Raw genomic sequence first — 22,576 nt, 5'->3', positions numbered from 1 at the left:
TATTTAGTAAAGCATTGCTTCTGGAGTCAGACAGTCCTGGGTTGAATCCTGAATCCGTCCGTTATGCATGATCAGCCTCATTAAACTCACTAAACCTCCGTCTCCTATCTGTCTATTGGAGAAAACAACGATCCTTAATCCTACAGAGTGCTGTGAGGATACCATAAATCAATGAGTGTCAAGTTTTCAGCACAAGTCTGTCTTTGAGTAGAGCCCGGGAAGTGTCATAGCTATTATTTGAAAGAATGCAGTGTTTTGTAGGTAGCAGTAGAGGGAGCACAGACATGGGGAACTAGCCTGGAGGAAACTGGGAACCTAAACCTTTTGTACAAGACACTGTCCCTGCTCTGAAGGAGCCTCAGCAATCTGAACACAGAGGAGCTTATGTGACCCACCCCAGACTGTCCTGTCCCAGTAGTCTTGGCTGTACCATTCATTTGGTACCGCCACATACTCCTGGGGAATTCAGTGTCTCTTTATGTGTGAACTTCTTCTGTCTGTCCAGCATCCAGGTGCAACTCGCTGGGTTTCCCAGGACATCTGGAGGGGAGAGGTTCTTCCCCACAAACGAAAACCAACAAATGCCTGTACACTTTGTGTAAGAACTGGGAGAAAGTGAAGCTGGCTTACTTCTCTCACTGACAGTGAGACCACATCTTGTCCTTTCTCTCTCTGCTTCCAACACAAGCAGATCTGCTTGGCAGGCATCATAGGAAGCTCAGTCAGAAGAACTGCCTTGGAATCCACTCAGCTACTTACTTGAGTGTGATCCCGCCTCCCTCTCTGGAACTCTTCATCGCCACTTGTCCCTTTGTATAATGAGTAGGGAAGGGAAGAAAAGGTGTGGAGGGTTAAGCTTGTAACCTCCAAAGTTTTTCACAACTTGATTATTATTATTACTAACAGCTACTACTGATTGAGTATTTTACCTTCTCTCATTACTTACCTTAGATCTTTGGATCATCCCAGAAATTTTATGTAGTATATAATATCCCCATCTTCATGGGCTGAGAATTCAATTGAGCTGGGAATTAGATAACTTATCCAACCTTGTACAGTTAGAAATTGTCACACCAGAGCTAGAATCTGCTTTTCTGGAAGTTCATAATCTGGAACTTTTCTTAAGACGTGACAACAAAAGATTAGGCACAGGATTTATAACCAAGGGAATTGGGGAACTATTTTATAGGTAATCTGTGGGGGCCTTCGAGTTAGAGAAACTTTGCAGGGAATTCATTTTAATACTTAGTCAATGGGCTGGTTTGTTTTGTTTTGGACTGTTTTGTTTTTGTCTCAGGGACTGATCGATGAGGTCCAGTGTAGGGCCAAGAAATTTAGGTCTTAGGTCTTCAGAGTTGACTCTAAGAAAGAAAAGTATAGAAATCTGGCTGAGTTCATGAAATAGAAGGACAGAGCTTCAAAGTAGATGCTTCAACCAAGACAAAGCGTGGTCTCTTGGGCAGAGATTCCTTGGTGACATCCTCTGGGTAAACCTCAGTGGATGGCATACGTTGAACAGAGCAGAGGTTCTGTTATATGCAGATCCCTGTGAGTGGTCCTCAAGATCTTTGTGGGGAAGTCTGAAAGGTTAAATTTTTTATAATAATACTAATAAGACTTTGTCTTTTTACTCTGTTGATATTTCCACCAGTAGTACTAAAAAAAAAAATGGTGTTAAATCATTGATGGCTTCTCATGAAGCAAGGCAGTAACACCACATTAGACTAGTTATGTTACTCTCCACCATCACATACTTAAATTTTTTTAAATGCCAGTTTGACTTCAAAACATTGTTGGTGAACTGGTAAAAAAGATCACTTTCACTAAGCTTCAGACCTTGAGTACATGCTTTTTAATATTCTGTGTGATGAAAAAGAAAGGACACATGATAACGGTATGTGGCACCTCAAGGAAAAAAACACTGTGTGATCATCTGAGTTGCCAGTGAGCCCATTCCTTTAAGGAGAACCAGCATTATATGTTATCAACAAAAAAATTAGACCTTTCTTTTTCTTTTTTCTTTTTTTTTTACATTTGAATCAGATGGGATATAATATCTCATTTTTCTGTGTATACAGGTTGCAGAATCACATTGCATTCACAATGTCTGTTTCATTCTACTATCTTTCCTATCTCCCCAACCCCCCCCCCAGTATTTAAAATTAGACCTTTCAAGTAAAAATTAGAACTCAGAAAACCTGTATTCATCACCATGAACTTGACAGCTTTCCAATACTTACAATGCTTTTCTAATGAGATCAGTGGTGATATCACTAATGTGAATTTCTGCTCTTGCATGAATGAGATGTGACAGCATTTAGAAAATCTGCACAATTCAGTGGAACAATATTTTCCAAATGACCAATGTGCCACAAAGCCATATGTGGGCAAAAGTTCCACTCAAAATACAAGAAACACAAATAGATTTTAATGTAACTATATGCATAAAGTTTATTGATAAGGTTTCAAATTCCACAAGCAGGCAACACTTAAGAAAATAGCAATTGTTGAATTTGAGTGTATCTGATATCAAAGAAGAATAACTACATTATCTGAAAAGACCACTGTAATATTCTCTCCTTTTCCAACTCCATAGTTGTATCAGTCTGGAGTTTTCTCAAACATTTCAATCAAAGCATTATTTTACAACAGATTAAATACAGAGGCAGACATGAAAATCCAGCTGTGTTCTCTCAAGTCATATTAAAGGGTTTTTAAAAATGTAAATCAATGCCACTCTTGTAATTTTTTTGTGTTGGAAGACATACTTTAAAAATAAATTATGTTTATTTTAATATATGATAGGCATATTATTGTAATTTGAAATGAATAAATAGTCAAATATTTCTAGATTTAAGCTTTTATAGGGTGAATAAAAATTTCATGCAGGACAGAAATACAGAAAAATTTGGAGGAGTTGTCAACAATTTTTTAAAAATATGAAGGTGTCTTGAGACCAGTTTGAAAATAGCTGGGGGAGTCCCAATGTGAGGCCCTTAAGGAAAAAAGAGAACAAATCCTCTGCCTTGTATTATAGGCACACAACCATTAAATGAAATGATGTTAAGGACCTGAAAAACCAATGTGACTAATACTACCAGGCAGGAAGGGAAAATTACCCAAGGAGTGGTCTAGATCTGTGCTGTCCAATATGGCAGCCACTAACCACATGTGACTTCAAAGCACTTGAAAAGTAGCTAGTCCACAGTGAAATGTGTCACATACACACCAAAAATGCTTCATACACACCAGACTTCAGAAACTTAGTATGAAATAAAGAATGTAAGTATATCATTAATAATTTTTATATTCATTATATGCTCAAATGTTAATGTTCTTGTATATATTGGTTTATTCATTGTATTAAGATTAATTTTACCTGTCCTTTTTTTTTCGATTTTAATATGGCTTTTAGAAAATTAAAAATCATACATGTGGTTTGCATTTTATTTCTCTTGAACAGCACTGGTTTGGGCAAGAAGTATGAAAGGAATTCAGAACAGGGAAAAGTTGCTATGGATTTGAGTCTTCAGTGACGTCTTCACCAAGGGCAGGATTTCAATAAGTGGGCACATTGTGGGAGGAATTCCAGTTGAAGGGAGACTCATTAGTGAGATGACAGGTTAATGTAGGCAGCAGAGTTGACTGGTCTGGGTTGCATTAGGGGCTCCTGTGACAGAGAAAAGTTTCCTGGACAGGTTGGGGCCAAACCAAATTAAACGTTTGAGTTCCATGAATTGGACTTTTTCCCCAGAGGACAGTAATACTTCCCCAAAAGATAATGAGACTTCACCCAGCAGCTTCTGGAATACCTGAATTAGGAATTCTCTTCATGTGGTGACAAGAGCAATATAAACTCCTGGAAACTGGTCAGTAGGCAAGCAGCCAGGACCAGGCTGACCTGAGCAGTAAATTCAGAGTGGTATGGAAAGCCAAGTTCAGGGTCAATTGACCTTTAGGGGAGGGGGAATTAAGCACATGTTCACAACATCACCTGGGAGAGGAGGACAATCCAGAGGGCATACCTGTATGATGGCTGGTCACAGGGAGGGTGAAGCAAGACTTTTGCTCTTGGTATATTGCTCTAGGCATGTGCTTTCTACCTTTCTTTTGGTCTGTTTATCTTCCTTTGCTCTTGTTTTTATTGAACATTTATAGAATTCTCATATGTCAAGGGGTTCATATTTAATTTTAAGAGGATGAGCACGGACATGTGAGTGAAAACATTTAGACTCTTATCTGGGCTCAGGAGTTAACTTATTGAATAACTTGGGTCACTCTGGCCCTGAGTCTCAAACAGGATTTAGAACCAGATGGAACCAAGGCTCCCTCCAGCTCTGTGATTCTAGAACAGCTCATGTCACAAAGGGAGAAGAACACACTGTAGCTACCAAGTGCAGGGCTACTCAGGGAGAGTAAGAGGATGCTGTCCAGTGAGGGTAGACACGGGTGACCTAAACAGGAGTTGGCCCAAACCTCTTTGTGAGGCTGACCTCCTCCAACTAAGCAGACTCTGCTGGAATTTTAGTTCAGTGAGGTTTATGTGTTTGGTGTGTTGATCCTGGCTACTTATCGGTTCCATCCCAAGGGCTGGCTCACCTGGGTGAGTGGAGTCTGATACTGGGAAGATAGCGAGCCAAGGAGTTGGGCTCCAGGTAAGTTTGCAGAGAATCTTGGACTGTCTGAAGAAACCACTGGAGGAAAGGAGGGAATGAGTGAATGAGTGTGTAGTGTCCACCTTGAAACTTCTGGCACCCCACAGGGGTAGCTGGGAAGGATGAGAGGGAAGACAGTGTCCCTCAAAGGGATTTTAACCCGATTCTTTCTCTTTTTAGCATTTCAAGAAGAGAAGAGTGGGTGGGAACTAACCCAAGTAAAGTCCCAGAGACTCAAACACTGACGCACAGGAAAGCCTCAAGTGGGTGGAGAAATGCAAATCCCCTACTGACGATGGCGTCAGTGGTTGTGTCCTGGGGACTGTGAAGGGCGATTCCGACCTTGGACTTGAGCACTGCTCAGGACCTGGGCCTGGAGCACACCAGGTAAGCAGGGCAAACCTTACCTTCGTGGGCCCCCTCCCTAAGGAGGAAATGCTTATACAGGATGCTGGAGGAGCCGGCTTTGCACTAGTTGACAGTTGCTTCATTTTAAATTTATCTGAGGACGTGAGACTATAAAAAGGTCTCTATATAAGGGTCTCACTGGGAGAGTCACAGACGCACTCTGGCGTGGCTTTTGCCCACCAAGGCCGGGTGACTCCGAGAAAGTGTGGCTGCCGCAGATATGTGCGTGCAGGGTGCAGAGAATGAGTCCTGCTTGACTTTCCCAGCCAGAGTCTAGAGCTGAGATGTTTAGCATGAGATTGGCATGCCTGGGTTCAGAAGAAAGCCTGCAGCTAGGGTATCCAGGGAATGTGGCTTTGATAAGTGTGAGTGATCTTTCAGGGCAAGTCATCTTCTTTGTAAGCTCCGGTTCGGTTCAAAAGTCTAGTCAGTACCACTAGCTCCCATGTGGAACAGAATGCCCCAAGAAAACAGACAGGCACCCAATTTTTAGAAGTAATGTATACAGTTGGGGACAGGACAATTACCTCCCTAGAGAGCCAAAGCGAAGGGTCGTTGCTGAAGGGGGTCTAAAGATGTTTATCACTTTATTATTGCTGCAACTGAAAAAAGTGTCTATCTTATTTCCCCCCTTTTTAGCCTCCAGTTTAGCTCTTCAGAAGGAAGGCTCAGATCTTTGGAGTGATTTAAGATAGATTAATTCTTAGAAAACAGACTTTTGTCTAAGCCAGAGTAAGGATTAAACCATAGGATAGCGACTAAAATTGTGACATTATTTTCAGCTAGTATTCTTGGTTTTCATTAAATAGAATAAATTGATAGCTACAGCAGGACAATGTTGATAATAATGTGGAAACAAATGCTCCAATTGTGTATGGAATATGTATACCTAGTAACTGGACAATTTGGCAGGGGGAGACCTCAGGTCTATCCTTAGTTGATGTGAATCTTGGGCAGGCATCATTTCCTTTATTTAGCTCTCACGTTTTTGTCATTTCTAAAGTGGAGTTAATGCTTACTATTCATGGATTCAATGGATAGCAATATCAGGAGTGCCATTCATGCTCCATCTAACAAGATTTTACTGAGCATTTACAATATGCCTAGAATTGTAATGTGTAAAAAGGACTTCATAAATATAAAATCATATGCAAGTTAAAGATTATTTCCTTTCCCACTTGATTTCTTTTTATCAAAACATCTGCAACAATTTTCTTTCTATACAGTTTTGATCATTTACTGGGAGCTCAAGGGAAAGGTGCTCAGAATGGTTCCGTTTGAAACTTGAAGAATTGTGTGAAATTATCATAATGTTCTATAAGCTGAAGGAAACCTTAAACTACCTTTATGTTTTGTTGAAATACTATAGTGATTAATCATGTAAAGTCTTTTTTAAAATTATTTTGAACTAGTATTATGAACAAATAATAAGAATCCTGACTCTGAAGAAATGAAAATACTGTAATTTCAAGGAGACAATGTCATATTAATTTTCCTGACTTCGGAAACATGTCATACTAATTTTTCCTGAGTTAGCTCCTACATTGACCAGGGTGGGAGTTATGTGGGAGGAACGCATTCTCTTGTTTTATGACAGGCATCCAAATATTTATCGAGTGTGGTTTCTCCTTCCTTCAGTAACTTGAGGGTTTAACCACTGTCAGATAGACATCAGAGACAAACTAAAGGACTTTAAAAGCTTTTGCCTACCCATAGTGATCACCAAAGGGAGAAATAAAAATATTTATTGGAAATAAAAATATTTACTGAATTGCTTGAACCTATGAAGACATATACATTCTTCTGGAGGCTATGACAGAATTAGACTAGAAATCAGGAACATAAAACTGGCTCTAGAAGACAAACACATCTGGAAAAAAAAAAAGTTTGGGGCATTTCCATGTAAAGGAGTGGGGGATTCCTCCCAGGTAAACCCTGAGGAGGCCTTTGGACTAGAGTGTGTTATCTGACTTCTACTGAGTCTAATGCTGTACAGGGAGCAGGGTCAGGGAATATGCTAAGCCTATCCAGGCATGCAGAAAGCTGGGGGCAGGGCAGGGGGTGTTTTGGGGAGGGGGAGAAGGTAGAACAGGAGGTCATGTTAGAACAAGAAAGGATGTGGTTTGAGGGCAGAGGAAGAAGACTGTTTCCCTTGTTAGGGATACCTTTTGACACACTAAGAGGAATTGCTGTGTGTCAGGCTCAAAAGCATTTTCTCTCTTTCTGCCTTTGAGTGACTATAAAAGAAGACAATTTTTTTCCAGTTACTTAACTAATGGATCATATTGTCTGATTGAACGCTAGGGAAAGAAGAAAGCATGGACCATAGCTCTCAACGTTTGAAAATGCTCATTTCATCCCTTCTTTTACAGCATGACTCAGTGGAATCAAGTCCAACAGTTAGAAATTAAGTTTTTGGAGCAAGTAGATCAATTTTATGATGACAACTTTCCTATGGAAATACGACATCTGCTGGCCCAGTGGATTGAAAATCAAGACTGGTAGGATCAAATGTTTTGTTTTTTTTTTTTTTCCCTAGAAGTTGATGTACAGTTGCTTTATGCTTTCTGTGGACTTAGTCTATGGTCCACTTTTGATTCAGTAGATACATTCTTTTCGGGTAACAAGTTTCTTTAAGGATCTAGAAGACCTTCTCAAAGGAGGGGAGCCAATGTCCTTTCTGGTTTCATCCATTGTAGATGAAAACTTAATGGGTTTAGTGTTTTGATTTTCTGTAAGCCAGCCCCCCCCCCACCAATTTGTTAGTTATTAAAAAAAACAAGAAGTGAATCTAAAAATCTAAATTTGATAAATTGAATCTAAAATTGATAAAATTTAAAAATATTATCAATCTTCCATCACAGATTCAATATAAGTAAATATTCTTTTTAGGAACTCCTATTCCACCTCTCCACTCCCCTTCCCCAAAACACCCCCCACCCTGCCCTCAACTGTCTGTATGAATTTGTGTGATTTAACAAGCTCCTTCCCTGCCCCTTGCTCCCTCTACCTTATTGGACTTGGAGTAACCTGAAGGCAAATAAAATACTCATTATTTATTCCCTGTATTCTATTAGACTTGGAGCAACTTAAAATCCAAGACTTTCCTGAGACTTCAGAAAAGCAACTCTTATATGAAATTGGCCAATTCATATTCTTCAAAACTATACTCACCTTATATGATTTGATTTTTTTGCTTCTGTCAACTTTTTTTTATTGTGACAAAATATATACAATATAACATTTATCATTTTCACCACTTTTAGGTGTAGAGTTCAGTAACATTAAATCCCTCCCTTCATCTGCAGAATGTTTTCATCTTCCCAAACTGAAACTCTGCACTCACTAAACAATAACTCCCATTCCCAGGCCCTGGCAACTGCTCCTCTATTTTCTGTCTCTATGAATTTGACTCTCTAGGTACTTTACATAAATACAGTCACACAGTATTTGTCTTTTTGCCACTGACTTATTTCACTGAATATTTTCAAGATTCATCCATGTTGTTCATGTACCAGAATTTCCTTCATTTTTGAGACAGAATAATATTGCCTTGTATGCATCTATCACTTTTTGTTGGGTCAATTCATCTTTCAATAGACATTTATGTTGTTTCTACCTTTGGGATATTGCCAACAAAGTTGCTATGAATATTGATATGCAAATATCTGTTCAAGTCCCTGATTTCAATTCTTTTTGAGTGTATTCCCAAATATAGTATTGTTGGATCATCTATTTTATGTTTGTTATTCTGAGTAATTGCCACACTGTCTTCCACAGTGGCTGCACATTTGACATTCCTATCACCAATGCAAAAGGGTTTCTACTTCTCAATATCCTTGTCAACACTTGTTATCTGTTTTCTGTTGCTTTTTACTTTTTTCCCTTCTTTCTTTTCTTTTTATTTCATGATAAATGTAAAGTGGCAGCTTAACTATAGTTTTGATTTACAATTCCCCAATGATTAGTGATGTAGAACATTTTTTTTCATGTATACAGATTTATTTTTAAAAACCTCTTAATACTATCACTGTTGGATCTATCCCTTTAAAATTCATATGGTAAAAAAGTAGATATTTTACCAAGTTTTTTCCTGTTGTGTAAAAGCACCTTTTTTTTAAAAATTTTTAGGGAGGCAGCTTCTAACAATGAAACCATGGCAACAATTCTTCTTCAAAACTTGTTGATACAACTGGATGATCAGTTAGGTCGTGTTTCCAAAGAGAAAAACCTGCTCTTGATACATAACCTAAAAAGAATCAGGAAAGTCCTTCAGGTGAGAAAGTATTCTACTTTTTCAAAATATTTAGATGTATGAGTCTTAAATTCATTTAAAATTCAAAATAAGTACTTTTACTTATTTTCAAATCAGATTTAAGGGTAAAAATTGAATTATCATTTAAAAGTTTGTGCTGAATTATATGTTATTACATAATGTTTATTTTTCATGAAATTTCAAATATACTATAAGTGGGAAGGAATGTGTGTGTGTGTGTGTGTGTGTGTGTGTTACTCACGTGGCTTGTTCACTTGCTGTGATGGAGTCCAACAACACTGGAATAGAGATTTAAAGGACAGTAGTTTCCTGGCTGCTCTCTGGCCTTTCCCCTGGCCTTTGCCTCTGTTGTAACAGATTTGGTGGTGTCCTCATTGCTAAGTGGAAGCAGGATGGGTATATGTTGCCATTGATGAACTAATATTGATGCATTTTCATTAGCTTAAAGTCCAAAATTACACTCAGCTTTGCTCTTGATGCTGCTTAATTCCTTGGGTTTCGAGAAATGTGTAATGTCAACGTGTCCACCATTACCATATCCTACCAGAGAGTTTCCTTGCCCTATCACCTCCTGTCCTTATCTATTATGTAGAATTGCCATCTCTCCTGAACTTGTAGAAGTTTTTACTTTGCATGTATTGATATTATGTCATAAGAAGTATAGGTACAGGGTAATATCTTATTGGCAAATTGAACTTAAATGTTGATGTAAATATCCTTCTTTCCACCTATTAACGATTTCTCATCTTAAAGTTTTATTGTGTGTTTTTTTGTTGTTGTTGTCATTTGCTAATTTGTAAATGAACCCATCTCTTCATTTGTATACTTACTGTGTCATTTTGTACTGAGTAATGCCTTTATAAATATTATATAGTTTTTTTATTCAGCCAACAAATATTGAATAAGCACTTGCTATGTTTACAGTCCCCAAAGCTCACACATCCTCTATTTGAGTTTTCAAGTTTTCTTTTTTAACATTCTTTTTACCATATTATTTCATTGAATAGATTGTTCATTTCTTTGGTTTGGACCTCTATGCCTTCCTCTAGCCCAATTTGTAGATGGACACAATACCTATATTTATTTATTTATTTATTTTTTATGTGGTGCTGAGGATTGAACCCAGTGACTCCCATGTGCTAGGCAAGTGCTCTACCACTGAGCCACAACCTCAGCCCAGGTTTTCAAATTTTTATGAAATTTTATGGCGATTCCTCAAAAGTTAGTGAAGTAGGGGGGAAACAGGCAACAGCAATCTTGTCTTATTATAGAAAAAACTTTCTATCAGTTAGGACACCACAGAGTTAACAGGCCTTTCTAATTGTGGTGCTGACTCTGTTAACCCTGCGGTTAGTAATCCCACCACCTACAAGCACTCTTCACAGACCATGGTAATGACTCCATTTGTGAGAGTTTGAAACTCAGTGGGTGAGGGGACATGTGCAAGTGTAACCCACATCTCCCATGTTCTAGGGTGAGTGAATAACAATGTGTTAGAACTGAAAGCTCCCTGAAACGGAACCAACGGCAGATTCTTTCTGGTCCAGTCTGTACATTCCTGTTCTGGTTTCTGAGTATTCAGTGAAGTGAGATTGTTTACATGAGGTGGGAGGTTAAAAACACATTTTGCAATACCAAAGGAGGAAAAAACACATTGCTTTACATAATGAGCTCTCTGAACCTGCCAGATCTTACCCCCTAACCCACGCTGCTTTCTCAGTTCACTCCTCTTCCTTCCCCTCTGTTCACCACACACAAAGAGAAATAAAGAAATGACCATAACCTGAGACCTGAAAGGAGCGCGAAGCTGCCTTGTGTAATTCCGAAGGAGCTTGGAGCTGAGGAGTCTAGGGTTCAGTCTTTGGTACCATTTTGCTGCACAGGATGGCAGCCAATCTGCTAATCAACCCACAGGTTATTTCCCCAATTTCCTCATAACTTGAATTCCTCTGAAGTAATTACTTGGTGCCAATATTGCAAACTCATAGTTCAAAGGTTGGGAGATATACATGTTGTGCCATTTAAGGTGAAATGTATTTAAGATGAAATGTGAATTAGTTGGCAAGATTTTGTGTGTGGGTGGGGGGGCGGGGTATGATTTGAGACAAGCAACAGAGGTGGACATTGTGTGGAATAATTCTTCATCCCAGGCACATGGTACCAATCCAATATGATCAACGGAAATTCCATTTGTGAATCATTTTGTGCCTACTCCTTTAACCTTTATCTTATCCAGGACTATTTCGGTTACTCTGCCTTTTTCATTAAATCTTCTTTAACAATTTAGTAACTGAGTCCACAATGATTCTGACTCTCCAAGAAGTTTATGCCAGATTCTGGGTCTTCTTTATGGAATAATTACTTTGTGTATAGTGGGACATGATTTTTTTTATTCCAAATGATATTTGGGATTTCTCTCTTACTGGGATTGAACCCAAGACCTCACATTTGCCAGGCCTACCACTGACATACACTTCCAAGCCCCTTTTAAATTTTATCTTGAGATAGTGTCTCACTAAATTGCCCAGGCTGACCTCAAACTTGTGATTCTTCTGCCTCAGTCTCCCAGTAACTGGGATTACAGGCATGAGCTACTGCCCCTGGCTGTGTTTCTTAAAAGTAGGGCTTATCCCAGACCAGCATCATTCTAAATGGAGAAAAATTGAAAACATTCTCTCTAAAAACTGGAACATGATAGGTAAACCCTCTTTCACCACTTCTGTTTAACATTGCTCTTGAAACACTAGTCGAAGCAATTAGACGAAAGAAATTAAAGAGATGCAGTTAGGAAAAGACGAACTCAAATTAGCACTATTTGTTGATGATATGATTCTATACCTAGAAGACACAAAAAAATTCCACCAGAAAACTTCTAGAACTAACAAATGAATTCAGCAAAGTAGCAGGATATAAAATCAACACCCATTTAAAAAAAGGCACTTCTGTATATCAGTCAGAAATCCTCTGAAAGGGAAATGAGGGAGACTACTCCATTTATAATAGCAAAAAAAAAAAAAAAAACCACTTGGGAATCAACAAAACAGGCGAAGACCTCTACAATGAAAACTACAGAATGCTAAAGAAAGAAATTAAAGAAGACCTTAGAATATGGAAATTCCTACCTTGTTCTAGGATAGGCAGAATTAGTATTGTCAAAATGACCTTACTACCAAAAGCACTATACAGAATTAATGCAATTCCAATCAAAATCCCAATGACATAAATAGAAAATCCCTCACATAAATAGAAAAAGAAGTCATGAAATTCATCTGGAAAAATAAGAGACCCAGAATAGCTTAAGCAATCCTTAGCAAGAAGAGTGAAGTAGGTGGCATCAATGTACCAGACCTTAAACTATACTACAGATCAATAGTAACAAAAACAGCATTATATTGGCACCAAAATAGATGGATAGACCAATGGTACAGAATAGAGGATACAGAGACAAACCCACATAATTACAGTTATCTCATATTAGACAAAGGTGCCAAAAACATACATTGGAGAAAAGATAGCCTCTTTAACAAATGGTGCTGGTAAAACTGGAAATTCATATGCAACAAAATGAAATTAAACCCCTATCTCTCACCATATACAAAACTCAACTCAAAGTGGATCAAGGACCTAGGAATTAAAACAGAGACACTGCACCTAATAGAAGAAAAAGTAGGCCCAAATCTCCATCATGTGGGATTAGGCACCAACTTCCTTAATAAGACTCTTATAGCACAAGAATTAAAACCAAGAATCAATAAAATCTTCTTCTAAGCAAAAGAAACAATGGGTGAGGTGAATAGAGAGCCTACATTTTGGGAGCAAATTTTACCACATGCACATCAGATAGAGCACTAATCTCTAGGATACATAAAGAACTCAAAATTTTTAACACCAAAACCAAAACAAAATGAACAACAACAACAAAAACAAAACCAAAAAACAAAAACCAAATAACCCCATCAATAAATGGGCCAAGGAACTAAATTGACACTTCTCAGAAGAAGATATAAAACCAACCATAAAACATATGAAAAAAATGTTCAACACCTCTAGCAATTAGAGAAATGCAAATCAAGACTACTCTAAGATTTAATCTCACTCCAGTCAGAATGGCAGCTATGAAGAATACAAACAACAGTAAGTGTTGGCAAGGATGTGGGGGAAAAGGCACACTCATACATTGCTGGTGGGATTGCAAATTAGTGCAGCCAATCTGAAAAGCAGTATGGAGATTGCTTGGAAAACTGGGAATGGAACCACCATTTGACCCAGCTATCCCACTCCTCAGTTTATACCCAAATGACTTAAAAACAGCCTACTACAGGAACACAGCCACTTTAATGTTTATAGCAGCACAATTCACAATAGCTAAACTGTGGAACCAACCTAGATGCCCTTCAGTAGAAGGATAAAGAAAATGTGGTATATATACACAATGGTATACTATTCAGCATTAAAAGAGAATAAAATCATGGCATCTGCAGGTAAATGGATGGAGTTGGAGAATACAGTGCTAAGTGAAGTTAGCCAATCCCCCCAAACCAAATGACCAATGTTTTCTCTGATTTAAGGATGCTGATTTATAATGGGATTGGGGAGGGAGCATGGATGGATTAGACGAACTCTAGATAGAGCAAAGGGGGATGGGGGTAGGAAAGATGGTGGAGTGAGATGGACATCATTACCCTAAGTACATGTATGAAAACATGAATGGTATGACTCTACTTTGTGTACAACCAGAGATTATGAAAAATTGTGCTCTATATGTGTAATATGAATTGCAATGCATTATGTTGTCATTCATAACATATTAGAATAAAAAATAAAAAAATTTAAAAAGTAGAGCTCATATAATATGCTTTGAAGTATACTACGTAACTACTCCATAGATACTTGTTAATTGGATATTCATTCCATTACATGAATTTTTAACATCAGGCTACTATTGACCACTGAAAATACAAAATGAAGAAGATATATATAAAGTTATTGTGTTTAAAGAGTTTTTGATCTGGAATGGAGACCAAGTGCAAACAAATATTTATGAAGTAGTGAGGCATGCACCATGGTAGAGGTACCTGCCATCATAATTTGCAGAGTTGGGAACCTTTGAGGTGGGTCTAAAATGATGATTCAGGACTCTCTGAAGAGGTGAGAGAGAAGATGGAATCCAATAGAAAGGGAAAAGCAAGAACAAGAATATGACAAGAGGCCAGGTGCAGTGGGACATTCCAATAATCCCAGCAGCTCCAGAGGCTGAGGCAGGAGAATCATAATTTCAAAGCCAGGCTCAGAACTTAGTGAGGACCTAAGCAACTCAGTGAGACCTTATCTCTAAATAAAAATACAAAACAGGGCTGAGGATGTGGCTCAGTGGTTAAGTGCCCCAGGTTCAATTTGTGTACCAAAAACCAAAACAACAACAACAACAAACCAATATGAGAATATCTACCCCTTCAAACAAGTTAGGCATCTTAAGTATTGAAAGGGTTACATGAAGTCCTCAAATGCCACACTGAGCACTTTGGGCTTAGGTGATGAGGAATTATCAACAGTTTCTAAACCAAAGCATGACACAAATATGTTTTTATTAAAAGCATATTTGGGGCTGGTTTTTCCTCTAGGAAGACTTACCCCTTGTCTATTGTAGGAAAAGAATTTTGCAGAATTCCAAGGTTGAAAGTTTTTTTCTCTCATTTTCACCCCTTTGTCCCCTCTCCTCATTTTATCCAGAGACTGGATGGATTTTGTTTTTCTTAACACAAAAACTAACTATAATGTATTTAAAAGAAAAATAAAATAAAATAAACTATTCATATGAGAAAAAGTCAAGTACAAGACTTGGTTTTGGTAAGTATGACCTCCTCCGTCCTTGCAGAAGCAGTCCACACAATCTATCTAGGAGCTTCCATGGATACCCCAGACACTGATGGGGCATGCAAATCTCCTGGTCCAATGATCGGTATCAAATTTAAAGAGGAACTGACAACTCCAGAGCTCAGCATGGCCAGGGAGAAAATTAGATTTCCACTGCCCATAGGAAAATGAATAACTGCTCCACTGAGAAAGTAGGTGAAGAGACACAGATGCCAGTTGAGAAGGAGGATATGAAGATGTTCATAGTCGTAGGCTGATTGTCACTCTCCATTGGCTTTATGTGCTGGGAGTGTCCTGGGGATGTGAAGAACAGGTTAGGCACACTTTTACCTGAGAAGTAGAATTGTGTCATTTTGCTAGTATCTTTAAAAAATATTTTTCTATTTTGGTAGTCTGGTTAGAAACCAATTATGTTTAGATTTAAAGTTGTTATTTACATTAGTAATGATTAATTAGATACTTAGTATGTCTTAAGTTCACAGGCGTTGAGCAACAACTGGTCCAGATACATCTCTTCAAAGTTATCGTTTTAAGTCACTGACAAAAAAGTTCATGAATTGGGGAAAAAGTTGGTTTTCTCATAAAGCTACAAGGTGCTTTGGGGACCTCCATTATTGCCTTGGCTAGAAGTGACTTGGGAACAAAAGATTTGCTTTGTTATGACACCTATCTCTACCTGTTACTCCCTTTCAATAATCAGGACCCAGAATCAAGGACTTGGTAGATGGCTGATCCTCAGTGTTTATTACCATAATCTTCTGATTGGCCACTTGAGTCAAGAACATTGATTTGATGTAACTGAGCCCATCATTAACTCACCTTATCTCCTCCTTTCCCTGAACAATAAAAAAAAAATCTTCACAGAAATAGAGATCAAGAAAAAGGTAGAGAGTTTCGTGGCAATTGTGTGGAGTTAGAGCAACAGGCATGGACTTTGTAACAATAGTTCAACAAAAAAGGAATGGATGCCGAGCTAGGCAGTAGCAATAGGGATGAAAAATATGTGCTGTAGATCATTTGGTACAAGAATTGACATGCAAGGAGTGGATGGATTTGAAGTGTGCGTGAGAGTGAAAAATAAGAGATGACAGGCTTTTGGTTGGGGTTGTCTCTTGGATGTTGATGCATAATGAAGACGTTAGATTTGGGAAGGGGCATAGGATAGTAATCCTAAGTGAAATGTAATAGGCAGATAACAGGAAGTAACTGGAGCTAACATATCTAAGTATTTGCCTTTCTCCTCCAGAAGACTGAGCTCCTCCAGTGCGTTTGTCTTTGTCTTCCCCGCACACTGAAGGGGCTCAGTGTCCTGTTTAATAAATGAAGAGTAGAGCTGACATTGAAAATGGAACTATTGCCTTATTGCAACAAGTACCCCTAACTAATGGAGCAAATGTCACATTATTATTGCAAATGCAGTTTTGACAGGGTCCATGAGAGCAATTTAGATGATAAGGTCTTTCTTGCTGAAGCTGGCACTTTCTAAGGATGGAAAGAATTGACTCTGCAAAGCAGAGTATTTAGAACATATAATACCTGTGAGAGGAGGCAGGCTGGAAGGGACCAGAAGCAGGAAGAGCTGAGGAAACCTTTCAGAGAGAGGAGAGAGACACTGAGCGTTGGAAGCTGAGAGAAAAATGCACTAATTCTGGAGAGGAATAGTAGAGCCTGAAGTGAAAGGGAGCCAAAGACAAATGTTCTGGAACTAGCCTTCACCTGGAAAGGGACAAATGGTCTTTCTGAACTACTACCAACTCCCCAGGAGCTATGTCAAGAGCTTAGACTCTTCAGGCTAAAGAAGTACAGAAGATTGCAAAGTATCTCACACAACAAAACGCAGAACAACAAAATGATGATTAGATTTGCTTAGAAACTGTATGAGAGGGCTTGTGCTTTCTTCTTTTCACTGCCCACTCTGCTTTCATAAGAAAGTTACATAGTCAAATTGAAAGATGCAGATGGAGGTCTAATATTGTGTCATATTTTATCACAATGCTATTACATCAAAGCAAATCTCTTTCTAAAAATGTTTTTGCTGATGTAGAATATACATAAGTATATGTACAATGCAATAGATCTTTATTGTACAATGAATTTTTTAAAAACATGCATACATGTATCTACCACCAGATCAAGAGACAGAGCATTTCCTCTCCCATGCTTCTCAGTGGGCTCCACTCACCAAGTTGACAACTGTCCTTATTTACATAATTGAAGATTTATTTGGGCTGTCTGGAACTTCCTTATGCGAAATTCTGAGAAATGAGTTTCTGGGGTTAGATTTTTTTTTACTCTACCTTTTATGAGATTTATCCATGTTGTTGTATGCACCTGTATTTTTCCTTTTTTAAAAAAAAATTACAGCCAAGCACTGTGGAGCACACCTATAATCACACTCAGGAGGATGAGGCAGGAGGATTACAAATTCAAAGTCAATCTCAGCAATTTAGTGAGGCCCTAAGCAACTTGGCAAGATTCAGTCTCTAAATAAATATATATTTTTAAAAGGGCTGGGGATGTGGATCAGTGGTTAAGTTTTCCTAGGTTCAATCCCCAGACCTACATCCCCACCTAAATATATATATATATATAGATTAGTATTCTATTACCCAAACATAGCACAAGCATTCATTCTTCTGTGGATAGAAACTTAAACCATATATAGTTTTTGTGTTTTATGAATAAAACTGTCCTGAGCACTTTTGTTTGTGTCTCTTAGAAGGTGTATACACTTACTTCTTGTGATCTTATTCCCACAGGTGAGATTGTCGGGTCTTAGAGTATTACATGTTTGTGCTTAGAAGATGACAGCATGCACAACCGTCTATAGTGGTTGTACTAATTGCACTGCCACGAAAATGTATGAATTCAGTTGCTCTGTTTCCTTGCCAGTGCATATTGTCATCAGTCTTCTTTCACTTTGGTCATTTTTGAGTATGTGTAGTGGTATCTCATTGTAATTTTAACTTGCATTCATGATTAATAATGTTGAGAACCTCATGTTCAGTGACCATTTTGATATCTTCTTTTTTAAGGACCTGTTGAAGTATTTGCCCACTAAAACTTTTTGTCTGTTTTTCTGATTTTTTAGTTCTTTATACATTCTGAGTGAGCCCTTTAATGGTTATGCATGTTGCAAATATCTTGGTCAACACTGTGCCTTTTTACCTTCTTCTAAATGGTGTTATTTGATGAACAAAAGTTCTGAGGTCCAAATTTCCCTTTGCTTGTCCTGGATCATGAAGATTTCTTTGAGATTTTCTTTGGGGACCTTTCTTGTTTTAACCTTTCTCAGATACTACTGTATTTCTTTGGAACTGACTTTTGTGTCTGGCATATGCAAGGGAGAAGGAAGGCTTGTCCCATATGGAGGACCCATTGGCCCAGAGCCATTTATTAAAGTGACCATCCTTCCTCATTGAATTGCAGGGGTGTCTTGGTCATGAATCTGCAGTGGCTCTTTAGTAAGTTAGTCTATTTATCTTTCCTTGTGCCAATACAGCTAATTACTGTAGATTTATTCTTGATATATTGTAGTTAAAAACACTCCAGAAACCTTGTTCTCTTTCTTCAGAATTGTCTTAAATTTTCTGGATCCTTGTAGTATTCATATAAATATTAGGACTAACTTGTTTATTCCACAAATAAACCTGCTGGGATTTTCATTGGGCTTACATCTATTTGAGGAAAATTGAGATCTTAATGATATAGTCTTTCAATCCATGAATGTGAAACGTCTTTCCATTTATTGAGGTCTTTGATTTCTCTTAGCAATACTTCACAGTGTTCTAGGTAAGTCTTTCACATCTTATGGCTGTACCATAACTTATTCTCTGCAAATGAGCATTCTACTCCCATTTTTTACTTTGTTATATCTTATTATTATATATTATTATACATCTTCGTTATAATGAAATTAACATCCTCAGATGTATTTTAAATCGTCATTTTGAAGTCCTGTAATTGGTGTGTAACACCATCCAGTCCTCCTTCCTGCATTCTAATCTATGAGGAAGGAGACAAAGGACAACCAAGGACCCCCAGGTGTCCCATCCTTTGGTTTTTAAAAACCATAGCTGTGAACTCACTTGATCTTTTTCCTGTTATCAAAACCTCTAGGAAACATATTACATGAACAGACTCTGGTCTTTCCAAACCCTTACCAATATGCTCACCAGGAAATGCCCCCTTTTGTCATTTCTGCTATAAATTTCCCCATTGCTCACTTAGTGAATGAAAGAACCCATCAGTGAATGGGAAAACATCTCATCTTTAAAAGAGTTCTCCATCGCTTCTCGGCCTTTTGGCTAAGATCAAGTGTAAAAGAGTTCTCCATGCATTATAAAGACAGGAGATGTATTTTGAGGAGTATTAACTTCCCATGTCTGTAATTCTTTTTAGCTCTACTAAAAAGCTGAATATATATAGGTTCTCATCTCCGACCTTGATAGTGAGTTTGATAAACATGTACTTGTCAATAAAAGGCCTTTTGACAAGCACATGAACAACTTTGGTTTTAGGTCTTCTCTCAAAGATAGCCAACTCTCTTAAGTTACTGAGCATCAAATTAGATGAATCCTGAGCCACATGGGGGGTTTATCTCTGAGTTTCTGCAGGTTATTGACTTTTTGCTACTGCAGTTTAGTACCATCATCTACCAATTTTTAAACACACTTTTTTATTACAAAGGTGATATGTATCTGGTAAAGTTTAGAAAACATATGCAGAAAAAAATCTGTAATACTATTTTAACTGGTAAATACTATGTATGTTTTCTGCTGATATTAACTTATTTAAAAATTAATATTGTTTCATAGCCTCCTTTCCTAAGTTTAATATATTCATTTAGACAACATTTCCCCTTAAATATTTTTTCAACATAATTTTTATTTACCCCTTAATTAACATTTATTATTTTATTTCCAGTATTTCACCAATATTAACAAGTGAAGCATACATATATACCTATGATTATAATGTCATTCATTTTTGTGATTATTTTGTTAGAGCAGTGGGTTTTAACTCCATACAACAAAATCATTTGTGGTGTTGTGGTTTTCATTGCTGACAAGTCTAAACTGACATATTAATGAATATAGCACTAGTTATAGCATCTAACAGACAATAAGATTTTATTTATTATGTACATAACAGTCTGATATTTGTTATTCTGGTGGGCATGTGGTTGGCTTGCTTTCTTATGGTGATTCAGGGATCTAAGCTCTTCCCATAGTGTGGCTCAGCTATCCTAAGGGACCTAGGTGCTCTGTGGACGGACAGGAAGGGAAAGAGAACATAAAGTTGCAGCCACACCTAAAATTCCTTGGCTTAGAAATAACACGTTATAAATGTATTTCATTAATGGAAACTAGTTACATTCCCCCTAGGAAGTGTCATCTCTAGCTGGGCTACCACCAAATATTTGCCAAGACTTACAGTGTCTTATTCAAAAAGAATCATGAATTTGGGTGGAAAGTTACACAACCCTACCATGTATGGTGAAACCATTTTGGAAAGCAGTTTTCAATGCCCAAGTTTAACTTTACAAAACAAGTCCATTTCTAGATATGTATCCCATAGTAATTCTGACACAGGTAAAGAGATGGATAACTGTATAAGATAGTTCACTCATAATAACATTATGCTATTATGTACAGTACTTAATAATAACATTGTCACAATAACAAATATGTGAAAATGATCTTGAATGTTTATCCACAAATTTCTACAGTGATTGAATTGAAGTATTTCCATGAATGCAATAGTGCTAAGAAAATATCAGAATTACAATAACAATATCCTGGAATGAAAAAAGTTTGATTTTGGTCTCTGGGATTAACTTATGATAATTTTATATAAGTCTCTTTTAAATTGATGAATTTACTGAAAATTTCATACTTCAGTTTACTTTGTGAGAAATACAACAAAACCAAGGCAATGCTGGTTATGACTCATGTATAATGAAGTGAAAGCAATATCATTGTCAAATAAAACAAAAAATAAATAGATCTGAATACAATCACACATTGCTTAACAATGGGAACACATTCTGAGAAATGTGTCATTGGGTGATTTCCTCATTATGCAAACATTACAACATGCACTTAGGCAAACCTAGATGTATAGGTCAACCATTTGACATGGTCTTTTGATGTCATCGAGAGATATCATAAACGTGAGGTGTTTGAGACTGCTTCTGGTATAATGAGCAATATTGTTTTTTACTGTTAATTATTTTTTGATACAAGTAAGAGTACAGTCTGAAATAGTGATAAAAAGCAATACACAAATGAATGTCGTAGTCATTTATTCTATTATCAAGCATCAAGTACTGTACATAATAGTGTGTGCTAGCTTTTATACAGTTGGCAGGGCTGTGCATAGTGCACTGATATTATTATGGCTCCAGTGTCACTTGGCCAGAGGAGCAACTTTCCTCTCCATTGTTATCCTAAGGGAGCACTATTGTTGACTGAAAGTTATGTTGCAGCACCAGGACTATATACTGAAAAGGAAGGAGGACCATAGCATACATTTCTGAGTGAAAAATTAACACTGCTGTAGCGTGATCACCCACAAGTAGTGGGAGAGAAACCAGAAGATGGAGTTACCACCAATATTTGACTTTTTCATCAGTTGAACTTCAAAAAAAGAATCAAATTACACCAATGTTAAAAAACAAAGCCAGATGCAGTGGATGTATGCCTGTAATCCCAGCAGTTTAGGAAGCTAAGATAGGAAGATTGCAAGTTTAAAGCCAGCCTCAGCAACTTAGTGAAGCCCTAAGCAACTTATCCAGAGCTTGTCTCAAAGTGAAAAATAAAAAGGGCTGGGGATGTAGATGAGTGGCTAAGTGCCTCTAGGTTCAATTCCTGTACCAAAAACAAAAACAAAACCAAAAATAACAGAGTCACAGACTTTATTCCCAGAATTTCCAGGGAATGGAGCCCCCAAATCTGTAATTCACAAAACCTTCTCAAGTGATTCTGATAAACTGCCAAGGTTGAGACCACAGCCTTAGGATAAATTTCTAAAAGTGGAATTACTATGTCAACGGGTAAGAAAAATGCTAAGGCTTTTGATAAGAATTGCCAAATTGTCCTTTAGTAATGCACCAATTCACATTCCCACCAGCAGTGTGTAAAAGCTCATTCCATCATCAGCAGTGAGTGGTATAAAGTGTTTTAATCTTTGCCAGTTTGATAAATGAAAAATGGTGTATCTGATTTATTTCAACAGAAATGCCGGTTTGTTGCATTTGGTTCTCTTTGGGGGGACCTTCTGTCCAATCTATCTTCTCATTGAATTGTGTAGATAGGTTCATCTCCTTCGGTTAGTGTGTCATTATAAAAATCACTTGGGA

General features: G+C 37.6%; 1 protein-coding gene across 1 annotated transcript in view; it reads left to right on the top strand.

Annotated features, from left to right (window-relative positions):
• The first annotated feature begins 7,436 nt into the window (after window positions 1-7,436).
• Stat4 (signal transducer and activator of transcription 4) overlaps window positions 7,437-22,576 on the top strand; it is a 90,502-nt gene continuing 75,362 nt past the window's right edge. The window contains exons 1-2 of the mRNA XM_026389047.2: window positions 7,437-7,564; window positions 9,195-9,339. Coding sequence (XP_026244832.1) covers window positions 7,437-7,564; window positions 9,195-9,339 — 273 coding nt within the window. The remainder of the gene's footprint in view (window positions 7,565-9,194; window positions 9,340-22,576) is intronic.

Source organism: Urocitellus parryii, chromosome 1, assembly GCF_045843805.1.
Source record: "Urocitellus parryii isolate mUroPar1 chromosome 1, mUroPar1.hap1, whole genome shotgun sequence".
Classification (NCBI taxonomy): Eukaryota; Metazoa; Chordata; class Mammalia; order Rodentia; family Sciuridae; genus Urocitellus; species Urocitellus parryii.
Note: the sequence above shows the minus strand (reverse complement) of the source record. Positions and strands in the feature narration are given on the sequence as shown.